The sequence below is a fragment of the Palaemon carinicauda genome, chromosome 22, assembly GCF_036898095.1.
Source record: "Palaemon carinicauda isolate YSFRI2023 chromosome 22, ASM3689809v2, whole genome shotgun sequence".
NCBI classification, from domain to species: domain Eukaryota; kingdom Metazoa; phylum Arthropoda; class Malacostraca; order Decapoda; family Palaemonidae; genus Palaemon; species Palaemon carinicauda.
The window spans coordinates 89142475-89153467 of NC_090746.1; the positions used below are offsets into that span (position 1 = coordinate 89142475).

The window sequence follows — 10993 nt, forward strand, 5'->3', positions numbered from 1 at the left end:
TTATACGTCATCAAAAGTACTTTTTCTTTAATTCCAAATCTTCGATAAATCAACTCACTAATTAATAGTTATTACATTTACCACCATTAATTTTCGTATATAAAACAGGTTTATTGTCCTCCTCTTATGCAATATAACATTAACTTAACTTTCACGAATTGGATTTCAGTTCTCGAATTCAGCTAATCACACTCGGCCCCTTCCAACAAATGAAATTTTTTTCGAAGATAATAAAACTTCTTGCGATTATACCGCAGTTGTTTGTGATCCCACAAGATTTTTTTTTCTTTAAATTGTGGGTCTGCCCCGTTTTTTCTGTCTGCAATGTATCCCCGTTAAGACTATTTTCCTATCTAATTTTCGAAATAAATCCCCCATTTACTAGGAAGGACAAACAACGATGAAGTGATGTTAAGAAAATTAGTTTCGATAAATCTTCAGTGACTCGTCTCTTTTAGAGCTAGTGAGAAAATATAGGTACATTTTTTACAGAGTTTGTAACACTAAAATCCAAATAATTTCAGAGACGGGATGAGCAGAGCAGGTGTGTACTGTGCAGCCAATGCCTGTATAGAACAAGTCATCCAGCACGGTGAGGTGGACGTGTTCCAAGCCGTGAAGACGGTAAGGAGACACAGACCGCAGCTGACAAATGATATGGTGAGTATTTGAAGCGGTTTCCATGAAGGTTAAAGAAAAAATATTAAGGAGGAGATTCATATAAAAAATATTCCACCAAAAACAAATATGGACAACAGCTGACGAATAACAAGGTGGAAAATATTGGAATTTCGCTGGCAAGCTAAAGAAAAATTATAGGTAATAAAGTTGATTCCTAAATTGGTGGGGACTAAAATTAAATAAATAATTACATAAAATCCTAGATTGCCTGAACAAATTATACGGTGGCTTTTATAGCAGCATTGATGCAAAAAGTAAAAAGAAAGATATGGTGTGGTATCGATCACAAGGAAAGCTTAGAAATTTCAGCAAAATTTATGAAAACAAAACGCTATTTGCCTAGCTTGTCAAGCACCTAAGTTGACTAAAGAAAAAGTAAGTAAATTGCACTAGAAGAATTAAAGAAAGAAGTGTAAATTATGTAAATCCCGTAAGTAATAATGAAATTAACACAGACCATATAAATATATATATATATATATATATATATATATATATATATATATATATATATGTATATATATATATATGTGTATATATATATGTATATATATATATATATATATATATATATATATATATATATATATATATATATACAGTATTTATATATCCACATATAAATATATATATATATATATATATATATAAATGAATACACACACACACACACACACACATATATATATATATATATATATATATATATATACATATATACAGTATATATATATATCCACATATATAAATACATATATATATATATATATATATATATCCACATATATAAATATATATATTTATATATATATATATATATATATATATATATATATATAAATGAATACACACACACACACACATATATATATATATATATATATATATATATATATATTGATGAATTTTTTTTATATAAAAATTATTTGATTTAGTAAACTTTTCATTTGCATAATTGACCAGACGATTCTCTCCCAAATAATGATTTAAAACATCTTGTTTTTTTTTTCCTACAGACGGAATACAAATACTGCTACGACTTAGTTCTCCACTACGTCCTGCACTTCCTATCAAAGGAGGTAAAGAAATGATCTAGTTATCCCCAACAGCAAGAGCGAAGTGTGAACCCTCCCTCCCTCCACCATTAAACGTTCTCCCATTTAGTCCTATGAATAAAACTCAAGAGTACTAAAATGCCGTATCCTCTCACACAGAATCCCATGAGTGGAAATGAAGTGTACTAAAATACTTTCATCTTCCCGCTCATAGGACTGCAACACTTCAAAACTATTTTTTGCGGTGACCTTATGGACTGGAACCTCCTGGAACTGGAACCAAGAGCACTTTATAACTCCTTATTGCTTCCATTACTGTCATTCTCGCTTGTTGTTCCATACCCCAACCCGATGGCATCATGGACAGACCTTCTGTCCATGAGTTTTAAACCAATAAAAGATGAAATGGAGTGGCTGGAATGGACCGGAAAAATAACCAATTGCAAGCCAACCTTGAGTCATGAAATCTTCCTAATACCTGGAACCCCCATGATGGCACCTGTCTCCGAATGTCAGATCCCTTTGGAAAAAACTCTCTTTAATCCAGACCCTCCCGACCCTTGTCAAACGAGTGAGGCCCTTCTCCAGTTACACAGTGAACTAATGCCGTGATGTGGTTTGACACTAATCACTAGACAACACTGCGATGAAGAAAATACAGAAATCACTATGAAAGTTTCTATGCAGTTGATTACATGAGTGAACAATATCCAAATAAGAGGATTGTCATTTGTTTTTTTTTTTATGGTTTGTTATGGATTGCCTAATGTGATTTTTTACAGGACGGGGAGGACTGTCAGCTTGAAGAAACGCCCATATCAGACGAGGAGGCTTACGCCTGAGAGAGGCTGCATAAGATCGACAGGTGCCTCAGGGGAGCGAATATAGAAAATTCTACTGCTCATTTTCCTCTTATTTTTCGAAATATACTGTAATAATACACGCCTTGCGTTAGGCACACTGTATGTTTTGAGTTGTTCCTTCGTTGAAGCCATTCATAATGTTAATTGTAAGTTTTTGTTATTATTTGTCCTAGTTATATGTTACCACAGGAGGAGATCTTTTGTGTCCTGTTTGTGCTGCTAAGTTATGTCCATCATCGGTGGTGTGTGTAATCTGATGTGCACTTGTGCAACATTAAATCTGGAATGAATTACGACTGTTGAAACTGGATTTAGATTAAGAGTTGTAAAACGTTTTATTTTTAAAGATAAGTTTTGTTGAACTTGATTCTGATAAATATTTTTGCCTTCACCTATTCTTTAACTCTGGTGTATACACACATAAGTTGAGTTTTTGTCTGATAATTGTTATTATTAACTGTATCATAAAGTCAAAAGATATTCGAATATGACAGTCTGGTGCACGAATATTTGTAAAATCGTGTATAATAAGGAAACAAATGTACAGCATAGGTTGCTGTATCCCAGCTGACGGACTTCTAATCCTTAGAGTATAAAATGTCAATTCTCCTTTTCATCTAAGCAGCTTACCTTCTCTGATACTCATCATGTCTTTCTGATTACCATTATCAGATATCAGTAAGTTCATGGTGAACAAGTTCAAATGCTTAAGTCACCAAACTTGCTCATTAGATGATTACAGGAGACAGAATGGCCATTTAAGGGCAAACAACTTCCATTGCCCCTTTCATTTGAAGGCAAGCAGCTTCCATTGCTCCTTCCATCTGAGGGCAAGCAGCTTCCGCTGCACCTTTCATTTGAAGGCAAGCAGCTTCCATTACCCCTTTCATTTGAAGGAAAGCAGCTTCCATTGCCCCTTTCATTTAAGGGCAAGCAGCTTCCACTGCCCTTTTCATCCGTGGGCAAGCAGCATCCATTGCCCCTTTCATCTGAGGGCAAGCAACTTCCATTGCACCTTTCATTTGAGGGCAAGTATTTTACATAGCCCCTTTCATATGAGTGTAAACAGTATCCATTGCCCCTTTCATCTGAGGGCAAGCAGCATCTATTGCTCCTTTCATCCGAGGGCAAACACCTTCTGTAGTATACAATGATATTCCCATAATTGCGCATTTTTCTAAAGAATGAAAGGGCACGTCTTCGGATGGAAACGGTCGCGTGTAACCTCAAACCAGACTGTCAGAACAGGCTGTTTATTAATGATAACAATTAGCAGTGCAACATTCTCACTTTTGTATGGGAAATAAATGCCATATCGTAGTGTTGTTATGATGGAGCACCCGGGCGGTGAGAATCCAGTAGTGGCTTCAGATATTTAGCGTTGAGTATTTTCTTATATTCAACAAATTTTTATGTAAAGTTATCTGTTAATGTATTGTACGAGTTTATTATATTATAGTTACTATGGTTGTTGATTGAAAAATACGTTACACATAATTCATCCTTCGAGCCCATGGCTCTTCAATTTGCAGTACAGTCTCCATCTTCGTTCAACGGCAACTCTGCGTTGTGTTTACATGATTAGTTTATCTTTTCTTATCATTATGATACCCAATAGACCCGATAGAATAGGAAGCTGATACCAGACTTTCAACTGGTTTCGTCTCTTTTCACTATAACTCTAAACTGAAGTTTACTTTTTTTTTTTTTTTTGCACTTTTTTCCTGTTACTGTTAAAGTGAAGGCACCTCTGTTAGCCAAGGCTCCTCGTTGGCTGTGTGTTCCATTTGTCAGTTTGATTTATATATGAAATTTATTTTACATTTTGCATGTAGGCATTGCAATATGATATTCGGAAATTACTTGTCTTGGATCGTATACTTCATTTGGAATTTTCTAAAGTTTGAGTGAAAAAATTAGCAAGAAGATAATGCTAAATTAGCTTTATCGAATGGATAAAATATATTTCTACCTTCTGACTGAGGCCTTGTTAGGCCTCATGACAGGAATTTTTAGAAAAATTAATCAAACCTAACTCTAGGTCTAGGGAATCCTTTATGAAAGAAAAACACTTAACATCAGATAATTTCTTCATAAGGATATCGTTGTTTCTGTGGGAAAGTCCGTTATGGGTTCCACACAGAAACAACAGGGCTACGGAATTATTCCTTCTTCATTCAAGCTTAGCTTAGATATACGTCTCTAAAAGTGCCTGAAAGATGATGTCTTCCACATCCCAAAATAAAGAAAGTGAGCGAAAGCATCCTGTCATTTGGGGTATTCTCATAAACACCCAGACAACAAAAGGACATTTTCGAACACAGAGCCACCCAAGTGAGCACCAGAAGTGATACTTTCACTGTCGACCATTTAACGATGATCAATAAAGGATGATCACTAACAGAACGATCATCATAATATATTGACTAACTACGGGAATCCTTGGAAGCTTCCCTCAAGATGTCCAAGGACTCCGTTCGGATAAAGCATTCCTTTCTTTCCCCAGTCGTGCACCTTCTCTTCAGCATTTCCGATCATCATTTGTCTTCGTCTGATTTCAATTAGCGGGAGTTAGCAGTAGCCTTCATAATGTTCAGCCTGAATGGTAGAAGAAGAAGAAAAGAAGAAGAAGAAGAAGAAGAAGAAGAAGTCGGTGTGATGAATGATGATGAGAGAAAAAAATGAAAGTTGTAAATGATTTTCTGCTGGAGTGATATATATTTCGTATCCTTTGAACCGAGCGTAAAGGATAACCTCATTTCGGTATCGTTTGTGTTCGCCATTTCTTTATTAATTTCTTTTTGAACTGTCGAGGACTTTTGGTAATTTAAGAATGGGGGATACTGGATCCCTTTGTTTACTCCTATAGACCTTCCAAAATGCAGAAAGTGCAAAAGATGTGAGGAAATTCATGTCCCATTTTTTTCCTAGGCTCCACGGCATCACCTTTTATTATTATCATTATTAGTATAAGTATGACTATTATTTTTACTCTTTAAAACCCCTTGATAAATGTTACCACTGTTAGTTCTGTAAGTATTGTATTAAAAGATTTTAGTCTTAGAAATTAAGACTTCTCTGTAATGAATTTACAATTGAAAATACTGTATTACTGACCCTATCGAACCCAAATTAATGGGTTTTAGCGACATTTCATCCTAACGGCATGAGATATTCTCTTACATTTCAGTATTTGTTTCGGTGACTTTATGATAAGTAATAAGAGCCAAAATTTGTTTCATTTCCCTTTATAAAGATATTTAATTTCGTAAGAATATCTATCTTTCAAAAAAGTGGGCTTTAACTAAAATCACTTTTACTTGATATGATTTGGCTCGTGTTTTTCATTACTCGTGATTTAAATGAGATATAACACGATTAATGATAAAAGGTAACCTTCATTTAATACATAATTAATCACAAATAAAAACCCCTAAAGTAACTGTTTTCACAAAAAAAAAAAAAAAATAAGTTCCATTAAATTGCTGACAAATCATGATAAACATGGCTCAAAAAACAGCGCCTGGGAAACAGACAGGAAATGCAAGAGTATCTCATTGCTATTACAAATAATGTTAACCTTTTAATTAGTTTTCATAAATCACTTTCACTGTTAGGATGAAAATTGGTATCCCAAATGCATGATTTTCACCCATGTCTTAAGCGTTGCTTGAGTGGGTCTTTGAAGAAGACATTTGATAGAAATCGATATTTTCGAAATTTTATCATAAATCACTATGAAGATATCCCATTTTCAGGGTTCTCTCTCTCTCTCTCTCTCTCTCTCTCTCTCTCTCTCTCTCTCTCTCTCTCTCTCTCTCTCTCTCTCTCTCTCAGTGTTATTATAATTGTTGTGTACTTGTTTTTGCTTCATGTAAACACATGTGATCAAACTCTTTCATTTCTATCTCACACATCATTAGAGTAATCTTTTTTTTCTGTTTTACCTTCTATAAAGTTGTTGTAAACCTTTTTTTCACCAGTTTTTGATTTCTGTGACACAGGAAATATTCTGTGTATATACCAAATATTCCTTATAATTACAGTCGTTACACGAGAAATGTGTTTTATTTCCCCCAATCAAAAAAAAAAAAAAAAAAAAAAAAAGCCAATTAAAGCCCTCAGCTGAATGTTAAGAAAAAACAAAATGCAAAATGAAGCTTTATTTTTCCTTGCAAGAAAATCAAATGAAAACTCAACTGAAAAAAAAATAGAAATACGGACATGAAAGCATTCCCTTGGATAACTGGTAAGTAAGTAAGCTTTCCTTGAATAAAAAAAGATAAGCAAATAACAAAATAAGTAAAAGAGAAATTAACAGTCGATAAGTTTCCTTGAAAACTAAGAAGTAAAATATTCGTGAAATGGGGAGATAGAGGAATTAGTGTGAATATGGTTTGTCGAAATGAGAAAAGAGGTGGTGGGACAGAGAGGTACAAGAGTCAGTTAAAAGAGAAAAGGCATTGGAGGACTGAGAAGTGAAGGATGCACAGGATGCAGAGGAACGGTACAGAGAAGAGGAAAAAGATTCCAGAAGGAAATAGAATGGTAAGGCAATTGAATGAAAGGCCAGAAACAAGGGAAGGAGAAAAGTATACATATAAGATTTCAAACATGAAGAAAATGCAAAGACAAGATTTTATTGTGGAGGTAAGCAACGGGGATTTATGAAGTATAGAGATGGAAATATATTACATAGGGATGAAAACATTAAGAGGAGGTAGAGAGAATATTTTGAACAACTATTTAATACTGAAAATGAGAGAGAGGAGCTGGAAGCACAAAGGGTGGATGGGCCAGAGATGTATATAGGGAATACGGAAATGAAGAAGGCATTGTGTAAAAGGAATATTGGTAAAGCACCAGGTCCATCAGTTTCAAATTGAAGTGCTGAAGATACTAGCTACAGATAGGGAAGATTGTATACTTGATTCAATAAGAGTAATACGGGGAGAGAAAATAATGCATAAAGAATGGGTCAGAGTCTCTAAGTGTATCTTTATTTAAGCAAAAAGGTGATGTCATTGATGGCAGTAACTACAGAGGAATTAAACTAACAGAACGTGTTTGAAAAAGTTTGAGAGGGTATTAGATGAGAAACTGAGATATTATAAAGATTGGGAAACTGCAGTATGGATTCATGGGGGCGAGAGGTACTTTGGATGTAACCTTTATAGTAAGGGAGCTAAAGAAAAAGAAGCTTGAAGGAAACCAGAATGTCATCTATACTTTTGTAGGTAAAGAGAAGGCTTACGATAGAATACCAACAGAGGTGATGTTTTAGTGCTTGAGGAAAAGGAAAGTACCCGAGAGGTTAGTTAGAATGGTAGGGATGGTGTTCAAAAGTACAAAATCAAAAGCAATAACAGCTGTTGTTGAAATAGAAAGCTATGAAGTTAGTGTTAGATTGCACCAGGGGTCGCCCTTGTTAATTTGTGGTTGTCATGGACGTGTTAAAGTGAAGATATCGGAAATGAAGAGTTGCTATATGAAGGGCTTTCATTAGTGCCGAGGTTAAGACAGAATCAAAAGCTTTTTCATAGTCTATAAATTCCATAGATAGTGGTTTGTCATACTCTGTTGATATTTCCATTTGCTTCTTAATTACATCATATGGTCCATTGCTAAATACCCACTTCTAAAGCTTGCCTGCTTTCTTGGTTGATTAAAGTCTAGCTGTCTTTCCATTCGGCCTAATATGATCTTTGTAAATATCTTATATATTACGGAGATTAAACTTATAGGGTGGTAATTTTTAGGGTCTTTTGTATCTCTCTTTGCGCGAATTAGTATATTGATATAAATTTTCCAAGCAGTGGGTATAGAGCATTCTTGCAGATATTTGGTGTAAAGTTCAGACAGTTTTACTATTATGAAATCTCCTCCATATATTATTGAATCAATTGCTAGGTCATCTTCTTCTGCTGCTTTTCTGAGAATGCTCATTCATGCAAGCACACGTATAAAAGTAATAAAAAGATTAGTAAGTAATAAAGGTATATAGATACATACACACGGACATATAGACACACACACACTCATATATACTGTATGTATACACACAAATACACACACATACACACACACACACACATATATATATATATATATATATGTATATATATATATATATATATACATATATCTATATATATACTGTATGCATAATGTTTACTGTATATATATATATATATATATATATATATATTACATACATATATATATTATATACATATACATATATATATATATATATATATATATATATATATATATATATTTATATATATATATATATATATATATATATATATATATATATGCACATATATATATATGGGTGTATATATATATATATATATATATATATGTATATATATATATATATATATATATATATATATATATATATATATATATACAGTACAGTATACATATGTATATATGCATATATATACATATATATATATATATTATATATACAGTATGTATATACAAATATGTATACAGTATATATATATATATATATATATATATATATATATATATATATATATATATATATATATATATATATATATATATATATATACAGCATCACTGAATCTATACTTGGCCACATTGTATCACTTGATGTTTCCAAAATTGTCTTTGATGAATAAGAAAACCTAAAGATTACTAAAGTTCCGTGGAATAATAATAATAATAATAATAATAATAATAATAATAATAATAATAATAATAATAATAATAACATCATATCGGCGTGAGTCAATGCATCAAGGGTCAAAGGAGAATTTAAGAATATATCCGAAAAAAAGAAATATTTAGATAATTTTCGTCTACTCTCAAGTCACAATGAACTGCAATTATATGGGTAACTAGAGAAGGATTATGAGAGTGTAGCCCTCCGGCACGACAGCCTATTTCTCGGAACCGGCTTGCCTTTCCCTGAATCAATTTAGATCGTAGGAATATTTGAAGTCTGTGTGACAACCATGTGCGAACTTGGGGTTAAGGTCAGGATTAATTCGGTCGACCTTTTGTTCGACCTTGACTTTGACCTTTGACCTAGGACTTTCAAAACTGAATCACTTCCACGTCTTAATATAATGATTAATCCCTGAAAATTTCGCTACTCTATATGTAAAATTGTGGCCAGGATGTTGTTCACAATCAAACAGACAAACGGACAAACAGAGACGAAAGCATAACCTCCGCCCAACTTCGTTGTAGGAGGTAACTTATAAAAGAGAATGAAGAAAAAAGAGCTCCTTACACATCAGTAATAGGATAACCTTAGTCTCGAATTACTATAAAGCAGGTGTGCGCTTTCTATTCACCGAACATTTAAAACAATCTTATTGTAATATTTCACTCGCTTTAAGACTGGTTCCGCCGATGCATATTTCAAGAAGTTTAACGCTTGTCTTCGGAACACCTGCATCACAAAGACGTCCCTGTTCTTTTTAATTATTCCAAAGACTCGTCATAGCTTGAAGTCTGTCGAGTTAAATTCATAAAAAGTTAACCATTTGTAACACGAAAAGGGTTTTTAACTAGATTACATGAAGGGGGGATATGCTGGTATATAAGGATCTATAATTTACTGATATGCAACTTGAGCACCAGGTTCAGGTTCAGGGGTGATGCATAGCCTCTGCAACGGCGCCTCGCTCTTTACAAATCCGGTTACACGAGTAGTCGCTTTCACGGCCTGTCCACGTTGTATGTGGACCGTGGGCCTTTTCTAGATCGTGCTGATAATCTATGCCGATAGGCAGACACCCGTCTTAACCATAGCTCTATTTCTCATGAACGGTACCTCTCATTTTGGCTGAGCTGGTCACATTTGTAAGTACTGTATATGTTTCATTGCATCTACATTTTTAATCAATGTTTATATACATCAAACGGTTTTATATATATATATATATATATATATATATATATATATATATATATATATATATATGTATATATATATATATATATATATATATATATATATATATATACAGGTATATGTGTATATAGATACATATATACATATATATATGTATATAAATATGTAATTATATATGATTTATACACACATATACTGTATGTATATATATATATATATATATATATATATATATATATATATATATGTGTGTGTGTGTGTGTGTGTGTGTGTATGTGTGTATAGAGACACAGACTCACATATATACATGTATACTGTATACTGGATAAACATATATGATACTACTTTCATACATGCAGCTACACTTGGTACGCAAATTAACGATATTATCCATATCCTAATATCCTTTTGCAGGATTCATTGAAGTAGCACACCAAAGCAATGGCATTGCCTGCAGCCTTGCTGTGCTTCAGTTCGACCATATTATT

At 33.1% G+C, this 10993-nt stretch overlaps 1 protein-coding gene across 6 annotated transcripts in view; it reads left to right on the forward strand.

The window, feature by feature from the left end:
* The window catches only part of Ptp36E (protein tyrosine phosphatase 36E), a 208800-nt gene extending 202730 nt beyond the window's left edge, over positions 1-6070 (forward strand). For 5 of the 6 annotated variants that reach the window (XM_068346503.1, XM_068346505.1, XM_068346504.1 and 2 more), the window contains 3 exons: positions 525-660; positions 1698-1760; positions 2519-6070. In XM_068346503.1, coding sequence (XP_068202604.1) covers positions 525-660; positions 1698-1760; positions 2519-2578 — 259 coding nt within the window. In that variant the 3' untranslated portion in view covers positions 2579-6070. Of the gene's footprint in view, positions 1-524; positions 661-1697 lie in introns of all 6 variants that reach the window. The other variant, XM_068346508.1, reaches the window with a different exon arrangement.
* Positions 6071-10993: the final 4923 nt, after the last annotated feature.